Here is a 19,452-nt window from a genome sequence, read left to right on the forward strand (position 1 = left end):
ATGTTGGTGTTCCTCTATCCGGCGATTTACTGGCATGGGTTTAAACGACTTTAAAGCAAGGTAGCCAAACTGTTCTAGACTTATTTAAAAATCGTTAAAACCAATAGCTGCAGACAATTGTTGCTATTTATTTTAGAATCCGTCTGTGTATGCCCTGTGTTGGATACGTCATACCTTAGTGGAACTGGCACAAAAAGTGGCACGATAAAAGCGTGTGTACTTTTGCTGGAGGCAGCTGTGCACAGCACAGGCTTCTGTTGGCCAGGGACTGTTAACAAATAAAATTAGCTTGTCCCTTTTACAGTGCTGTTTGTCAGTCCCATGCTGAGAGCAATCGCTGAGGAGGAGCAAGAAGAAATGACCATTTGTTGTGGTGTGAAGGGGGTTCATGGGAAAGAGCCTAGGCAGCGTGTGATTTACACACCATGAAAGTGTATTGGGTGACGGACGGGCCTGTCGGTGCTCGGAGCGGCCGTGAACAGATCAACATTGTCCTGAGTGGATAAAAGGACACGGCATGTTTCTAGAAAACACACATGCTCGCTCGCGCGAGATTTTACTTGAAGGAGGCTTGCCCTGCTGTCTTATGATATAATGTGCCCGACTGCTGCTGGTGGCTTCATAGACTTCAACTCTGAATAACCCCAACCCTTCGCTTGACCCAAGCAGGGGAGCCATACTGACTTTTTATCGTTTGCATTTTGTGTTTACTTGCATTGTACAATTTGCTTGATGTGTTACGTATTCCGTTCTCGGAGAAAGCTCACGGGCAACATTCAAAGGCACCACTTCACATGTTTAGAAGCCTTAACTTCCAAATTGTATATTCAAAAACTGATTGCAAGACTACAAGAAAAATCCAGCCACTGCATGAAACCGAGTGGTTTGCGTTCACGGTTTACTTCATGGTCCGCAACCGCAAACTCCGCACAGATTTACAACCTGAATCCTGACTCGCTAAGTGCTGATTTGCAGTCTGTAACCACTCGTGCACTGACACATAAACCACAAACGACTACTTAAGTTAAACACACCTCTTCACGGTGTGATCCTCCAGGTTTCTTGTGTCTGCACTCAGCACCTACCAGGGAGCTCGTTTACACTTGTTCTCAGCTCGTGGCTTTTACCTGGACGCCCCACCTCCGATGCATCACTGTTGTCCCCCTGTTGTGGGAGCGCGCGCGCGCGCGCGGTGTCATCTGGAGGTGGTGTGTGCACTCCTATCCACTGCCAGCGCAAGCGGTGGATCATAATGCCCCTCATCCGGCTGCTAAGTCCAGAGGTGTGTGCTTTGCTGGTAGTTAGGGATTGAAAGGTGTGTGTGCAATCTCCCACTTCCAACATGAACGAGTTCCAAGAATAACATTAAAAGGTAGTTGCAGCACAGCCATGATCTAAATGTATTGCATCTTTGAACATAAGGCTTTAATTTGGATGCAAAAAGTGCATGTGTATGTGTGGGAGGGGTCTCTAAATGGGGTGCGGCCCATGCAAATTTGGATTTGGCTCAAACATGTATCCTACATTTCTGTGATTCCCACAGTGTGCCTCCCGACCAGTATTTTTTTTGGTTCCTCGCTAAGCTTTCTGCTCTTGCATCCAGATCTATTACAAAACAACGGACATACACCTAAAACCAGCCAGGACTATTGGCTTTGTCAGTGGTTGTTAGCTGTTAAGATAAATTAGTAAAAACAATGATTTTGTTGTAAATAATTAAATATTAAAAAAGTTTCAATTCTGAAATTGCGAGGCTACTAATTCAACCTTACCTAAGGTCTGTGAAAGGTATAGAACTTTTCAGTGTCTCAATCACTCCTGTAATGTTCTCTCTGTTAGACATGCACAACCTTTCTCTCCATATCTTGTTCATCGTGTATATTACACCACCTTTGTTTCCTCTTCAGCACCCTCCTAGCTCTCTAATGTTTGTAGTTCTTTGCACCTCCTTCACTTCACCACCCCCTTAACGTACAGCGAACCCACTCACCTGTAAGTACTGCATATATTTCTTTTTACTTTCACTGTATCAATATTTTGACAACAGTATACTTCCTGCACACACTTTTACACAGAATCACAATCTCAAATAAAAAACCTAATAATGTTTCTGTGCTCTCTGCAGAGAGGCCAAGGATTGGATGAGGATATTTTGAAAGCATTTTGAACCACTGACAGGCACTGTGAGAAACTTATATTGCTTTCAGTCTAAACTCCAGAGGTCTTAATCGTGGCTCTATAGTCACCCGGAGGTGACTCAATTCAAAGTATACACTATACCAGAATTATATGGTGCACACACAAAAAAACACAGCATCCTGGAAATAGCTAGCACTGTTTAGGAAGCACAAGATTCTGTAAAACATGTGAAATATCAATCAATCAATCAAAGCATTTATATAGCGCACTACTCACCCAGAGGGTCTCAAGGCGCTGGGGGAGGGGGGTCCGCTACTGCTCGAACAGCCAGGTCTTGAATTGCTTCCTGAAGGCGAGGTGGTCCTGGGTCAGGCGGAGGTGGGTCGGGAGGGAGTTCCATGTCTTGGCGGCGAGGTAGGAGAAGGACCGTCCCCCTGTGGTGGCTCTTCGGATGCGGGGGACGGCGGCGAGGGCGTGGCCGGTCGATCGAAGCTGGCGTTTGGGAGCGTAGAAGTTGAGGCGGCTGTTGAGGTATCCTGGGCCTTGGTTGTGTAGGGCTTTGTGTGCGTGGGTGAGGAGTCGGAAGGTGATTCTCTTGTTGACCGGGAGCCAGTGCAGGTCTCTCAGGTGTCCGGAGATGTGGCTGCGACGGGGGATGTCCAGGATGAGTCGTGCTGAGGCATTCTGGATTCGCTGGAGTCTCTTCTGGAGTTTGGCGGTGGTTCCGGCGTAGAGGGAGTTGCCGTAGTCCAGACGGCTGGTGACGAGGGCCTGGGTGACCGTCTTCCTGGTCTCGGTGGGGATCCACCGGAAGATCTTACGTAGCATGCGCAGGATGTTGAAGCACGACGAGGAGACGGCGTTGACTTGTCTGGTCATGGAGAGGGAGGAGTCCAGGATGAAGCCCAGGTTGCGTGCGTGGTCTGTTGGTTTGGGTGCGCTGCCTAGGGCGGGGGGCCACCAGGAGAAATATGAACAGTAACTTAATTGTTGACATGGGTTACCTTAATGGTTTTTACATTAATTATTCAGAAACCGATCAGTGTCGGTCATTGGATTTAAGGACATGACTAAAGGGCTCCATAGGCACCAGTTTCAGTTTGTTTAAAATTACCACCGGGTCTGAGATCCGGTGGGACCAGGCCCACCTAAACCCCCGTTTGAACATGCCCATTGTGAAGTGCGAATCCTGCACACGTGCTATACCCGAAGGAGAGCACCAACAGTCTTGTGGTCATGTGGCATTCTGTTTGTACACCACCAGGAAACATTTGTATCCTTCTGAAGTGTCTAAGCTTGATATCCAACAAGACTGCGAACCTGAAGGGTGAAAAGAAGTTAATGGAGGCTAATAGGACCATAAAAGAAGCCAGAGAGCATTCCCATAACCCGGTTTGTGCTGTGGATAGGAGCTGCAGGTGCTTGTTAGAAACTCATTGGTGGAAGGAAGCCTGAGTAAGCTGAAGGCTACTGCTGTGACCTCTCTGTAGGCCCCAGCCAAATGCCTAGCACAACAGTATCCCTGTTGAAGGGGTGTCAACTGGTAACCCAGGCCAAAGTATCTTATTTGCCACCCACTACGACAAGAAATAACTCCCGAGGAGCACTGTAGCTCAAAGGCACACTTGCCGATAAACTAGAGATCCCTTCATGACTCTTCTGAATGACACTGCACATTGTATTTCATTTCTTCCTGCATCTGTGGGTCACGAGACCGCTCCACCGTGCTGTAATTAGGAGTTGGTGTGTTTTGGGGACAACGTGAGGAACGTTTACTGTTTGGAGAATTTCAAAAGTTCCGTCTTGGAGTTTAACAGGCAAGTGTGTGTGTTTAAATGGTGAGCCGCAAAGCCACTTGTGTCAGGAGTTTGTAGTAAGGGGTAAAAATGGGTGGGAGGGAAAAGGTTGTTCCATACGACACTCATGGCACAGTTTGTCTGATGCTCCTCTTGGCAGCACTAAACTTGAATTTACCAGAGTACAAATCTGGCGATGAAACCTCTTCAAATATTAACAAAGACGAACAGTGTGTAGTTATTGTGCGTCACATGAGTTCAGCTAAGAGAAAGATGCAGGCAAGAGTCTTTATTTTAAAAACTGAATACATTGCTTTGTGAAGTAAGGAAGCTGTGAACCTGTTCGAATAATGTTTTGAAATACTCTAAATCATGTGAGCATAGTTATTCTGAAATACAGAAACAAAATGGACTGGAGGGTAGTTCCATTGCTTTCTTCTAAGTTGCAGTCCACATTTATGCAAGAAGGGTGCTTTTGCTGTTGCACTTTCTCCAGTGATAGGCCCAGAGCGCAACTTTAGCTCTCACACCCTGCGTCCCCCTTGTTAAGTCAGGCAGATTAACTCAGTTCGGCGCTGTTCCACCTACAAATTACTTCAACTATTATTCAAATCCATCTATAGCCTTGCTCCCTTTACCAGCACAGGTCACATCCAACCACATTCAGTGACAAGCACAACATTCCTTCGTCAATCCTAACCGCTGTGCACCATAGGGAGATTCCTGAACAATTCCCCTCTTGGTGTTGCTCCAGTGTTGCTTTCATCCCTTGACCTAAAGTCAAGTTCCTCTGTGAGCACCTAGTGGGAAGCTGTCTGGCAGCCATCTTAGTATTGTGGTAGTCCTGGTGTATTATCATATATAACACAAATGCTGCCATTGTATTACTGTACGCCTTCTGTGTTTGCTGCTACTCTACAGTTTGCACATGTTTTTTTCGTTATATTAACGTGCATGCTACCTGTTTGAATCCACACACAGTATTTTTGGTTCATAGACTAAGAAATCTATACAAACTACTGGTAACCTTTCCCAAAATGCTGCACAATAACCCTTCAAAGTGTGTTCTGATTTGAAATCCAACTGCACAAGCCAACAAAACGTGTATACCTTATATAAGACAGTGAAGAAAGACTGGCCTTTTCACTCTGGCTCCCAGGGCCTGTGCTCCTTTTTAGGTCTTGCTGAGTTAGCGCGCATGCGCTGCTCGGAGACATTTTGTAGGTGAGTTTTAAAAGTGCTGCTGGCTGGCCTAGCGCTTGCGCGCATCCTCCAGCTTTCAGCCCCATGGCTTTCCTTTACCGCGTGCACTGCATCGCACACCATTCGCCAGCCTACTTTAGCCGACGCACGCGCACCACTAGCGCGGCGCGCGCGCTTGTTGTTTTTACACATTGATCCAGCCAGGGTGTTCCCAGATGTCTTGAACGATGATCAATAAAGAGTGCGAGACTTCAGATTGTCATCTTGGGGTCAGGCCGGCCCAATGGCAAGAGACAGTCCAGTCACTTCTCTTCTGTCGCTGGTACCCCCAGCTTTCCCCCCCTCGGTCACAGAGACTTTTACCCTCTTTGTATATTATTTGAAGTTACTTTCATTTTATGGAAACCGGGAGTTTTGGAGGCGTCGGAGGAAAACACAACTTGACGTGTGCTTTAGTGCCTGATGCGGACTTCTTGTGGCCCCTACTGTGCCTCTTGTGCCTTTGCAGCCCCCCCTTTCCTGTCCCCCCCCCTTTGCCGCCCCCCTCCCCCCAGTATCTGCTGCCTCATGGTCTCTTGATGTTTGTCTCATTTCTGGGTGTCAGTCTCTGTCTGCCTCACTCTCTCTGTCTCATTCGCTCTGTTTCATCCTGCTGCTGCCTCTCTTTATCTGTCTATTTATAGGGCGTCACTCTCTCTGCCTCATTCTTTCTCATACTGTTTAATTCCGCTGCTGCCTCTCATTCTATGGCTGCATCATTATTGGGTGTCCCTATCTCTTTGTCTCTGTCTGCCGCCTTCTTTCTCTGGCTGCTCATATTCTCTCTTTGCCTGCCTCTCTCGCCATCTGTTACTGTCTGTCTTATGCCCTGTCACTCTCACTCGCTTTCTACCTGTCTTTTTGTCTTGCAAGCCCTCACTCCCTTGCACCGTTTAACACGGTTAATGCCTTTCTCTTTCTGCCTCTTTCACTCTCCCCCATGTCCACTTCACTCCCCCTCAGTTTAGTTGCTGTCTGCAGGTCTCATTCTGAGTGCCACTCTCTTTTGCTTCGGTCCCTGCCCCCTCTTATTGTCCATGCCCTGCTGGTGCTTGCAGATACAGGCGTTCACCAATGCTACTTAAGTGTTAGCACAATAATGCCAGATCCCTTAGCTTTGCCAGTGCTTGTTAAGATGTTATGGTGAAACAAAAGCTGCCTTTATAGATGAAGACTTAGCCTGTAATGTCAGAGAGCACGTCCTCTCCACCCATTGCGATGCATGCGGGGGACAATAGTGACTTTTTGGCTGTTGGGGTGAAAGCGCTTACAGAAAGGAACCTCAAAAGGGTCTGCTGTTTGACAGTGACCGAGACACCACTCCTGCAATCTCAAAGTCTGTGTGTCCCCCTACAAACCTTCTGCAGTGCCACCCAGTGAGACTTCTAGGTGCAGGCCCTGGAGGTGGTGGGCACAGTTGGGGGGGGTGGGGGTTTCAAGCTGCACCAGGAATCTCCCATCTTGGCTCAGCATACGTAGTATCTTCGCACACGTGCCTCAAACTCGATGTATCGATGTTAGCAGTGCTTAATTTGAACCAGTGGTTTCCGGTGCTTGGCACTGGCCCTTAATTGTAAACACTGGCGCTTGTGACAGCCTGCCACAAGGTGGCGCTGTCTGACTAATTTACAGATGACAACAACATTTAATTAAAAATTCAATATACATTAAAAATGACTATTACCTGCCGCCCAAGCCATTCTAATAGCTTTGGGGGGCCGAAATAGTCTGAATTGTCACACTTGTAGGAGTGCGATGGTGAGTAGTTGTGTTGGTGCGATCATCGGCAGTGCTGGCAGGGGCAATGGGGGGTACAAGCTGCAGTGGCCTCCCGACGAGAGCCCTGGCACTTTTTAGGTCTCGCCTGACCCAGCGCAAGCGCTGGTCTGGCGAGACTTTTAGTAAGGGCTTCAAAAAATGCAACCATGGCTGGCCTACAGCTTGCGTGCATGTGCGCGGGAGCGCGCTTACGAGCAGAGGCTCCATATGGCTTTCCTCGTCATGCTCATTAAGCGCATCGCTCGCCGCGCTTGATCGCGATCACTTTCACTTTCGTGGCTGCTAAGGTTGTTGTACTGCATTTGTTTTTCACTACTTTGTAGTGATATGCTATCTTATATTTAAATTGGGTTTTGCTACTTTGAGTAGGAAGGTGATTGCATTAGGGGTACTGTTGCTCACCTTTCATAGGTCATCCAATGCTACTATATTTTAAGCCAAAAGCTGCCAATGAATAGAGCCACTAGACTGCCGACCCTGCACAAGCACACCAGTACCTGTTTTTAGGTTCATTGCATACAGACCTCAGACACACGTATGACTAACATGCTGCCGTAGTTTAAGATCCGTGAGGCTCATCCAAGGAGGCATAGTCGTGGCGCACAAACTCAACGCGCCACACTCCACATACAGAACTCACCTCAGTCAAGCCCACCTCTCATGCCACAATGCACCAACTAACTAGAGATGTAATAGCAGCAGTGCAGCAAAAGACAAGATCATGCAGACAGAGCTGCCTGTGGAGGCTTTAAGTAATCATGACAGCGGGCTCAGCATTGTAACGCGCTTGACAGCTTTCAATACCAGTCATAGGTGTCTTGCGGACAGATCCCTATGATGCTGCGCAGATGCCTTAGGAGCGCCACGGGCATCATTAAGGCACCAGGCGACCTCGAGATGTACAGGCAGCCTTTGTAGTGTTGAAAATGTCACTTCCTGAGGTTCCCTCCCCACGTCAGTCTCTAACGGGAACCTCACGAAAGCGACTAGAAATGCTATCTCGCGAGGCTTCGGCCATTGTGTTACGCCATCAGTGTTGCTACCCATCCGTTTACCCCGCCTTCAAAAAGTCCAGCATGAGGCCTTCCTCTTTACCCCTCAATACCTATGTCGCCTGCAGTACACTCATTCATTGGTTGACCACCTCCCGCTCATCAAAACAACCTCTGCCATGCTGCTGTCTTTTTTATTTTTGGGGTTTTTTTTGGTACCACCGCCATTGCAATAGGAGGAACAGGGATCCAGCTGGAATGAGGCAGGCACGTTTGTGGGCTGTGACACAGCATGTGTTATAAAATCATGAATGGTCCAACCTGCAATATGTTCATTGTGTGTGCGCAGAGCGTGAGGGAGGGGCTAGGATGCTGGTATGTTTTGCATTTCTGTGAAGGTGTGTGAGTGTGTTGCACATCTCTTCCCAACCATTGTTGCAATTCCTCGGACGGTATGTGTGTTAACGCCAGTCACTATTAGGCACGTGTTGTTATAGCGCTCAGATGGGTAATATCCAAACACTGTTACCAGCAAACTGTGAGATTGCTCACTCGATTTATGCGCCTGCGACAAAACTCTTGCAGTGCAATACCGTGACATTTTCATACAGCTCTTTTACGTTTTTAAGAGCTGTAAATAATAGTGACATTTGTCCTGTGTAGCATGCTGAGAGAGCTGCTTGGGTTCTTCCCCTTGACCTCATTGCATGAAGGTCTGCTCATCAAACAATGCGCTACACACTTTGTTTTCAGTGCGAATGGAAGCCCCCCATGCCCCTCCTACTCTTGAATGCTCCCACTCCACACTACCTGTTGGGTGCCTGGAGCTGCCGCCTGCTCCGTAACACACTCTGCTCATCTCACTAAAGTTGGATTTGTCCTGCACTTGATGAACAAACAACTCACTAATGAGCAAAACAATTGAATAAGTCGCTGTAGCCTTTCATAAGCCCAGGGTTAATAAACATGTCCACGAAGTCTGCCAGCACCGCGTTCTGTTACAAACTTTCCAAAGTGCCTTAAGACTCAGTAGTGGGTCTTGTGTGCTGCACTATTACATTGTTCAGGCGTGTTTGTGTTTTAATGCGTGTCCGTTAAGTGTTTATGTTACAGAGCTTTTGAAATCAGCGCGATGAGTCACAGTGGGGAAAAACGTAAACTGTTAATGATCATTTGTATTATTGCAGTGATTACAAGACCACAGTGTCAGGGGCTGCGATCAGCCAAATACTGCACATCCCTGCCAAATAAGGGGCCATTCAGCAATGTGAACACTGCGACCCTGGAGTGACTCACCCACTGTTTGGACTAATAAAGATGGTTCTTGAGTGTGTCTGTGCAGCAGGAAATAGAATCAATATATAGGTTCACATGTTGATTAAGCAAGGACCAAAATTCTTTTCCTTGCCAGTTTTAAATATAAAAACATTCCATTTTAGATTAAAGGACCCACTGTTAGGCTGCTAATAATGTTTTCTTTTTGTATAGTACATTGTGAACTGAATCACCTTCAGACAATTCTAGAGCTATATCAAACAAGTATTAGAACAGGCAGGAAGAAGTTGCCAGCATTGCAAGGACAAAACAAGCATTGGCATAGCCAATAGGTCTCACCTTTGGGACCTTATAAGTGTTTAGCCATGCAACAGTTGGTGTTGTTGCACCAAGGATATTGTGCTGCATAACTAAATACTTATAAGGCCCCAAAGGCGAGACCTATTGGCTATGCCAATGCTTGTTTTTCTTTTTGTTGCTGGAGGGTGTCGAAATACCACCATTTGGCGTCCTCCTGTGACGTCGACGGCCTTCTTCCGGATGTTCCCACCTTTGGTCGCCATCTTCGATTTTTTTTTTCAACTTATTACTCCTATTCTTATCTTTCCTGGCGGAGGTGGGAGAGTTCGCTAGTGAATCCTGAAAATTCTTCAAGCAGCAAAACTACACCGACAGGTAAGAAACTATTCGTTCTGCAGCGTGAATCTTTTCTGAATTTGCTAGTCTTGTGGTGGCTGGGTGGAAGATGAGCTTTGGTTTGTGAATAGATGTTGCAAGACCTTTTGTCCTACTTGTGCTTTTTTATTCATATGAATGTCCACACAGTAATGTTTTGTGAATGTGTGCACTGAAGACCACGTTGCAGCCATGTAGATGTCTTGGATTGGAGTATTAGCTAGAAAAGAGATAGTTGCTCCTTTCTTTCTTGTTGAGTGTGCCCTGGGGCACCTTGTAAGGCCTGACCTGCTTGCCTGTGGCATAACTGTATGGCTTGCACTATCCATCTTGAAATGGTGTTTTTGGTCCCTTGTCTCCCCAGAAAACTGTTTGCAAAGGATACAAACAACTGTTTTGCTTTCCTATATTCCTTGGTTTTTTCAATGTTGTACATGACCACCCTTCTTACATCAAGTGTGTGCAAAGCTCTTTCTGCTTTGGGTTTTGAAAGAAACTTGGTATTTGTATACTCTGATTTATGTGGAATCTTGATACCACCTTTGGTATGAATTGTGGATCTGTTCTCATGACAATCCTGTTATTATGTATCTGGAAGTAAGGTTCCTGTATTGTTAGCACCCATAGTTCACTAACTCTACGTAAGGATGTTATTGCCACTAAAAAGGCAGTCTTTAGTGTGAGCATTTGTGGCGTTGCTGTGAGCAGTGGTTCGAATGGTGTTTTCATCATTTGTGCTAGAACTATGTTCAGGTTCCATGTGGGTGCTGGCACCATCTTTGGAGGTGCGATTTTTTTTGCTTCTTCCAGGAACCTTTTGACCACATGTGGAGTGAAGAAACTTTTCCCTGTTTCACCTCTGGTATACGCTACGATTGCTGCTAAGTGCACTTTCAATGATGTATAGCATAATTTACTTTCTAGTAAATGTGTCAAATACTTTAAAGTCCTCAGGAGCCATGCTGCTAGGCCTAAGCTCTCTGGTTCTGGGTGAAGTACTTTTCTGTTTTGCATTGTTAGCAAATCTTTCTTTTTTGGCAATTTGTGCATTGTCCCTTGATACACCTCCATTATTTCTGAGAACCAAGTTTGTCTGGCCCACTGGGGTGCAATGAGAATCATTATCATTTAGCTGATCTTGCATTTGCTGATCACTTTGTTCAGTAATGGTATTCGGGGAAAAGCATAAGCAAATATTCCTGACCAGTCTATCCACAGAGCATTCCCTAGGGACTGACTGCAAGGTCGCCTGGATGCAAAGTTCTGGCATTTTGCATCGTGGGGTGTTGCAAATAGGTCTATTTGTGGTGTCCCCCATTTCCAGAAAATCTGCTTGATTTAGTTCCCACTCATGGAATGATGTTGTTTGTCTGCTCAGTCTGTCTGCTTCTAAATTGTCCTTTCATGGCAGGTGTATTTCAATCATGTCTAGTCCTCTTGGGATTGCCCATCTCCAAATCTCTTGAGCTAGCGTTGAGAGTGCTACAGAATGAGTTCCTCCTTGCTTGTTTATGTAAAACATTGTGGTTGTGTTTTCTGTTTGTATCAATACCTTTTTCCCGTAGAGATCTTTCTCAAATGCTTTTAAGGCTAAAAATACTGTTTTCAACTCCAAGATATTTATGTGTTTCACTACATCCTGCTGTGTCCACAATCCCTTCACTTCGAGGTTGTTCATGTGTGCCCCCATCCCATTAGAGACGCATCTGTTGTTAAGGTCACTGTAGGAGTTGGCGGTGTGAAAAGTCTTCCCTGTGCTATGTTTGTTTAGTTCCACCATGCCATCTCCTGATGAACTGTCTGTGTGACAACCACTAGATCCTCCCAACTCCCTGTTGCCTGTGACTATTGTGTCTGGAGCCATTCTTGAAATGGTCTCATGTTTAGTTGAATGTTGGGAATTAAATGAATGCATGAGGCCATCATTCCTAGTAATTTCCCCACTGCTCTCACTGTCAGATGTTGCCCCTTCTGGTATAGATGAGTCTCCCTCAATAAGGCTGATCTCCTCTTTTCGCTTGGGAATGCTCTCTCTAATACTGTATTTATTTCTATGCCTAAGAACACCTTTATGAGTTCTGGCTCTCGTGATGATTTTTCTCAATGTATGGAGAAACCCAATTGAATTAGTGTCTCTATCACCTGTTGTATATGCTGTTTGCATAAACTGTAAGAGTTTGCTCTTCGTAACCAGTCGTCCAAGTTGAACATGAATTCCCTTCCTTCTGAGATGTGCTGCTACTGCTGCTAGGCACTTTGTGAACACTCTTGGTGTCGACCTTAGACCGAAAGCCTGTACTTTGAAATGGTAGTGCATTTTGTTGCCCAGAAATCTTAACAGCCTCTTGTGTTTTTTGTTCATAGGGATGTGTAAGTATGCATCCTTTAAGTCTATGTAAATAATCTCATTCTTTTTGAGGTAACACATCTTGCAGTGTAGTCATCTTGAATCTTTGTGTCTTTATAAATTTGTTTAGAAACCTTGGGCCCGATTCACAGATCAAACAAAGTCCAGACAAAATCCTAAACTTACTACCTAAACTTACTACCATTTTGGTATTCACAGAAGGCACTTACTCATTTCGGTATTCACAGAAGTTAGGATTCCTAACTCTAGGACTCCTAAATGCCTTCTGTGAATACCTAAAGCCTTATAATTAGGATTTTTCTCAGTTTAGGAGTCCTGAAAAATAAAAAGGACTCACCCAATGGGATGGATAAATACCTAAAGCAGATATATGTTGTGGGTAGAAAAGACTGCAGATGCCCCGAAAGGTCCGTGGTAAATACCGCTTGTACTAACCGCTTCCCCGGAGCATCTCAAGACATTAAAACAGCTTTGATTTAACTAGGTCTCATGATTTGTAACTGTCCTGGAGTCAGGACCTCATTGCTGCACACAACTAGCTGTGATTTCTGGGGGCTTCTCTGCTCATTATCCACACTCATAAATACTCACCAGTTGCCACATGCAGTGTAAACAATGCTAGCGAGGGTCATCCCACATGATAGGGCCTATGCAAGTCTGTGACGCCTCCTTTAGGTCATGCTAACCCAAAATTCCTACCAGGGGGCCACAAAGACAGGTAGGTCTAATGGGGTTGAAACCAAGAGCCAATGCACATGAGTTACCAGGTCTACTGGTGTTGAGTAACTGGGGTTCACAGCTGAAAGATTAACCACAGCAGCCCATGGTCAAATACAGCAATGCAGTGGGAACTTTATTGTGCTCCCAGTAAAAGTTTAGATGGTGAAATCTCTGCAGCTGCTACAGTGACATAAGCATAATTTTCCAAGTCAGAGTCCATTTACTCCTGGTTATCCTGTCACTACACCTTCATGCCAGAAGGGAGGGCTGAGCAGGGCTCAGAGGTCCCAATGGAGACAACCAGGCAGCACAATGAGAGTAGGGGCACTAAGAAGGGATTCTAGAAAAGCTGGATCATCCATTGTTCGTCTAGAGATTCGGCAGTCTGTGATGCATTCTCATTACATGTCACATGGATGTCATTATGATATGGGCTAAAATTTAGGAAACTATTTTGATTACTCACCACTCTTTTTCTTCCAAGGAGACACTGATGAAGGCAGCAAAAAAAAAAACACATTAATAATCACCAGATACAGACAAAAACGAAACCACACTCATCCCAAAACACAAGACATCCACTTACACATGACCTATGCTATCCCTATCTCTCCCCAAACACTCATCCTCCTACAGCACGCCAGCTGTTCTGATATCATAACTGGGGTGGGGCATGTAAGAGGCTATGGATATGACTGAGAAAAAATAATACAGGAGGGAGTAGGAGAAGGGGAAGGGAAAATTAGGGGAAATTACAGTGGTGGGTGCAGGAGGTCTGAAGAACAAGTTACTTACCTTCGGCAACATCATTTCTTTTCTATCTAACCGCAGACTCCTCACCATTAGAATATTCTCCAGGTACCTGGTAGCACTGTGCAGCTCTGTGTTGACATAATTTCAGTTCCAGAAGTGACAAAGCAGAGCCATATGTAAGTGCGACACCTGCGCATACTACGTCAGCTTCTTGTTTGACTCTTTCCACGGCCCGGCAGTGGAGCACAAACAATTGGAGGTACCAGCGTGAAGATCTTTAATTTGGGATCTTTCTATCCACAGATTCCTTACCTTAAAATTATCCCCAGACGTCCGACGTTATCCGACATTTCTTGTGAGCAGTACCCCAGCGCACCGGTAGGTGGGGTCATTCTGCTCCATGTGGCATTGTTGGTGGTGCCTATACAGGTGCCACCCAGGCACGCTGGTGTCAGTTACTTTTCACGCCTTTCCACGTCAGAAGCGCGTCGCCACGGAGTACACTAACTGGTGTGGAAAACTAGGGTCCTCAAAGGGGAAAGCCCTGCCCCTAGAAATACGTTCGCATTGCCGGGATGATGGGTCGGTCGGTAAAGAAACTGCAGCTGAATCTGTCTTGTATAACAATCTTTATCAGTAGGTTTGATTATAATGGGCTCCTCCATTTCGAGTTGGTTGAGAGACTGCCTTTCTTGCCATGAGATATTGTACAGGGAAAATGATCTGGTAGTCTTAAGGTTAATATATGACCTGCTCCAACATTCATACCACAATATCTCATGGAGAGAAAGACAGTCTCTCAACCAGCTCAAAAAGTATAAGTCTATTATAATCAAACCTGCCGATAAAGGAGGGGGAATTGTGTTACAAGACAGAGATTCCTATGAGGCAGAAATCGCAAGACAACTTAATCCCACTAATAACTACAAAAAGCTGTTCTCAAACCCACTCAGAGAAATCAAACAGAAGATCCTTGCGACCACGACTCGTGCGTTGGAACAAGGGTTTCTAAATCAGCTAGAATTTGAATTTTTGAACAAGAAGTCTCCAAGGACCCATGTATTCTACGCATTACCCAAGATTCATAAACACATAGCCAATCCCCCTGGAAGACCAATACTCTCTGGTTGCAACTCGGTTGTGGAACCACTGGGAATTATATTAACATTTTCATTAAAGATTTTGTTCCATTGTTGGACACATATGTGCATGATAGCACATTCAAGATCAACCTCATTGAAGGTCTAGACTTTGACCCTACATGTGAAATGCTTGTGATTTAGACATGGAGTCACTGTATACAAACTTTCCACAACAGGAACGTATTGAGGTTATTAGAGATGTCTCAAACAACCATTTGGCTCTAATGAAAATCCCCAGAGTTAATAGTGGAACTCCTTGAGATAGAGTTATCCTCTATTTAATGTTTAAACAAGATTACTACCAACAGTACTCAGGGACTTCTCTGGGAGTCATTTAGCTACAAATCTAGTGCATCTGTATGTGGGTCATTTTGAACAAGGCTATTTTTACCTCTTATCACAACCCCTTTTTTTGACAATGTTAGATGTTGGAAAAGATACATTGACAATCTTTTTTTGGTACGGAAAGGTTCTCAATCAGATTCACTAGGGTTTATACAATATCTTAACGATAGCCAGCAACAATTAAAATGTACTCATAACATCAGTTGCAACAGTATCCCATTTTTAGACCTGGAGATAAAACACGTTGATAACCATCTTATTGTTTCCCTTTACAGGAAACCAACAGAACGAAATACATTGTTTCAATACAAAAGATTCCATCCCAGAGCCCCAAAAGACTGACTCCCATACGGACAGTTTCTCTGATTAGGCAGAAACTGTACCCTCCTGGAAAAAAAATTCAGGGAGGGGGCAATACTCCGTGAGAAACTTTGTGAGAGGGGGTACTCTAGATGCCTTGTAAGGAACTCCATGAAAAGAGCGTGGTTCTGTCCGAAAGAACAGATATTACAGAACCAGACAGAAGATACACCAGATAAAATAGCATGTGTAACAACATTCTGTCCAGAAATAGTGAAGATTATTAGGAAACATGTTGTAAAGGATGATACAGAGTCCCGCTGTATAGTTGAGTAATCCTTTATTGTAGCTTGGTTCTAGGATAGGTAAGTAGGGGAAGATAGAAAATACAGATGTAGCCCCACCAGGAGCAGGCTCCTAGCAGCTCAGCCTGAGTTGCCCAACTGACACTGTAAGCACTGAGAGACACCCATGTCATGGTACATTCTACAGAGCTATTCAGTGGAGAATAGTAGAGAAGTAATTTACTACACATCCTCCTTCCATAGGGAACGACAGCAGAAATAAAGAGAAAGATAAGTAAGATACCTCAAATATAACATTAACATGAAAGTACAACAATATGCACATATCTAATAGTGTATTACATGAGGTATCAGAAATACCACTAGCATGAGCAGATATGCAATAAGATGCAGAAATAACTGAATACCTTAAAATTGCAAATAACATTACAACTACAACCTCCCCATACATGGGTACACCACAGGGTAGGCACCCTGGTAAACAAAGGTGGGTGTAGACACTGACCCTTGGGAGAAAAACAAGATCCCTAATAAAAGGTACAACAGGGGTAAGAAACACTCCGGATAACCAGAAGAGTGAAACATCCACACAAAAAAAAATAAAAGATACACCAGAGAGAAAAACGCTCTGGAAAGAAACAAACATTTCCCTGATTAGGATAGAAGGCATGCTGACACTGAAAACTAGAATAAAGGTCCGTTAAAGGTAATGGAAGAGGTCTAAATACTAAAGAGAAGCTTCTCACTCAAAGTCCTACGAACATGAAACCATTGGCCATGAGTTCCAAGCAGTTGGACTTCGACCGGAGCATAGTGTCAACATGAAAAGATGCCCCATGGGCAGTAACCCTAGGAACTGACCAAACAACCTCCATCAAAAATAGGGTACACCACAGAGTACTCACCCTGGAAAACAAAAACTACAACCTCCCCTAAATAGGGTACACCACAGGGTACTAACTCTGGAAAACTGAACACTAAATTAGAGGCATTGACTACCCCCACAACCTCCCCAAAGAAATACCCTGAAAAAGAACACAACCTCCCCTAATAAGGGTACACCACAGGGAAAAATGCCCTGGAAAAACTGCACAACCTCCTAAAAAAAATTGAGAACACTATGGAAAATTGAAAACTAAAATTAGAGGCATTGACTACCCCCACAACCTCCCCAAAGAAACGGGTACACTCTACGTACAAAGACTAAATCGGGACACACACCGTCCAGAGGTACACTAAACCTGTGAGCTGTACGTAACGATCACTGTCTCACAACACACTAGAAATAAAAACTGAATTGGAGCACAGACTGTTCTCTCAACCTCCCCATGGCTGGGTACAACACCCCCATAACCTCCCCATAAACGGGTACACACTGCACTAGTAAACCGAAAAAAGGGGCGCCTTACAACTGTTAAGGATCCTAAAATCAAAACATGACAGTAGACCCACACACTAATATAGGACATGCATTATGATGACAAGTAATAAAATAAAAGAGAAAGTCTTAAACTCTGGTGAGCGATCTCTCACCCTAACTCCTCTCACGATGATCGATGGTTGTTCGCATCAAAAACGGTGTAGCGCAGTGACTCCCTCATGGTTAATGTTCAGTGACCTTTCAAAGACATAACATCCAGTTGCCATGGTTCGTGAAGTAAGTGCTACTTTCAGCGCAATCAGCACAACAAAACGAAATTGCAGGCAGAAAGAAGACCGCAAAGTTCTCTGACGACTTGGATGAACTTGAACAAAAAGTGGTTGGCAAGACATGTAGAAGGCTGGAGACTGTAAGGAAATCCAGTGTACCAGTCAGAAGATGGCGGCACGCGCGGTGACGTCGTGCCTGATGGCTCTCAGCGCGTCCAAGCTGCATAGCGTCACAGCACCGCTCTAAGAAGTGCAGAGTCGACAACGTCACAGAAGATATGATGAAGGCATTACGAGACCGGTAAGGCTGCGCGTCTCGAGTGCATGCGCACGGTGCGAGCTCGTGGCCTGTTAGAAAGGCAGCGGTTGAACTGCCATGGAGAAGAGGTAACATCTTGAACATCCAAAACAGCAGAGTAAAGTGCCCCCACACACCGGTAAAACACAGCCCAGACCCTGCCTCTCCAAACATGCGCGTCGGCTCACAAGAGAAACAACCCGTAACACAACAAGCTGCTGCGACAGCTAGAAAAGTACACTCAGTCACTGAATCTTACTTGACAAAAAAATGCGCATGAGCTTACTAACGGTGCCGCTTCTCTGGACACTGTTGAGTCCTCTCCAACGCTGCCGGTTACTCTCATTACAAGAAAACAATGGTTCTGTCGGGTATGAGTAAAACAATTACTTTGTTATGCAAGTGAATCAAGAAAAAGGTACGGAATCAATCAAGAGTTGACCACACAATCTAAAAGTACAAATCACGGTGAAGCTAGATTTGAAGGGTGTGATGTCATTCTTTATATATAAATTTAATCATTTATATGAAAACACCCATATCACTTGTAACGCGAGGTTACCAACGTAATAAACTGTAAAGTGAGTCAGTGAGTCAGTGACAAGGTGACAAAAGTGATAGAATTGTGCATAGTATATACAGTGATCAAATACAGAAAAAACTTTTTATGTACACAATATACATGAGGAGGGCCAGTATCAAGGAAAATCACAATGACACCGTTTCACGAATAAATCAAAACATATATGGAAAACAGGTCTTGAACTGGTCCTAGCAATTATCGTCGACGTTTCAACCCAGTGTAAGCGACATTAAATCGTCATGCAGGGTCTTCATCAGGACATTAAAATAAACGATGGCAACCTGCAAGAGCAAGTAAAGTACGTATCAATAATGCAATGTGCGATTATTTTAATGTGTGGTCCCGAATAAAAAGGCCATAACTCACCTAGCCTGTGGTCTAGGATGGCCTGGCATACTCTCAAGCAGACGGAAAGCTCCACAGGCAGACCAAAATGCAGCGTCTGTCTTAGAGAGTGTGCCAGAACTGGTAAACACAGCAAGATAGGAAACTTGTAGCGCTTGTAGGAAAAGTGTTGCAGGAGAGACTTGTTCAGTGTTGCTAGAGAGACTTGTTCACTGTAGAAGTCTTCCAGATGACAGCAGACACCTCAGTAATGAGAAGACAAACGCCCAGGGTGCAGGCTGTCCAAATGGTACAGGACACTGGTGGGGCTGTCAAGAGCGTTCCTCAGAGTTTCAATTGACGTTTTGAAAGTCCTTAATCCTCTTAGTCCTTTTCCTTTAGTTCCTTAGTTGTCTTTACTCCTTACTCCACGCGTAGGTTCAAGATCGTCGCCAAATTGTTGCAAAGGATGATACAGAGTCCCGCTGTATAGTTGAGTAATCCTTTATTGTAGCTTGGTTCTAGGATAGGTAAGTAGGAGAAGACAGAACATACAGATGTAGCCCCACCAGGAGCAGGCTCCTAGCAGCTCAGCCTGAGTTGACCAACTGACACTGTAAGCACTGAGAGACACCCAGGCATTCCATGATGTCATGGTACATTCTACAGAGCTATTCAGTGGAGAAAAGTAGAGAAGTAATTTACTACAAAACACTGGCCTGTTCTTGCAATACTGATTGCTTCAAGGAACTCCCACTGTTTTCAT

At 44.9% G+C, this 19,452-nt stretch overlaps 1 protein-coding gene across 1 annotated transcript in view; it reads right to left on the reverse strand.

Annotated features, from left to right (window-relative positions):
• SHANK1 (SH3 and multiple ankyrin repeat domains 1) overlaps positions 1–19,452 on the reverse strand; it is a 1,748,119-nt gene that overhangs the window by 314,277 nt on the left and 1,414,390 nt on the right. Inside the window, exon 19 of the mRNA XM_085616131.1 lies at positions 13,453–13,476. Within this exon, the coding sequence (XP_085472257.1) occupies positions 13,453–13,476 (24 nt within the window). The remainder of the gene's footprint in view (positions 1–13,452; positions 13,477–19,452) is intronic.

This window comes from Triturus cristatus, chromosome 7 (assembly GCF_964204655.1).
Source record: "Triturus cristatus chromosome 7, aTriCri1.1, whole genome shotgun sequence".
Classification (NCBI taxonomy): Eukaryota; Metazoa; Chordata; class Amphibia; order Caudata; family Salamandridae; genus Triturus; species Triturus cristatus.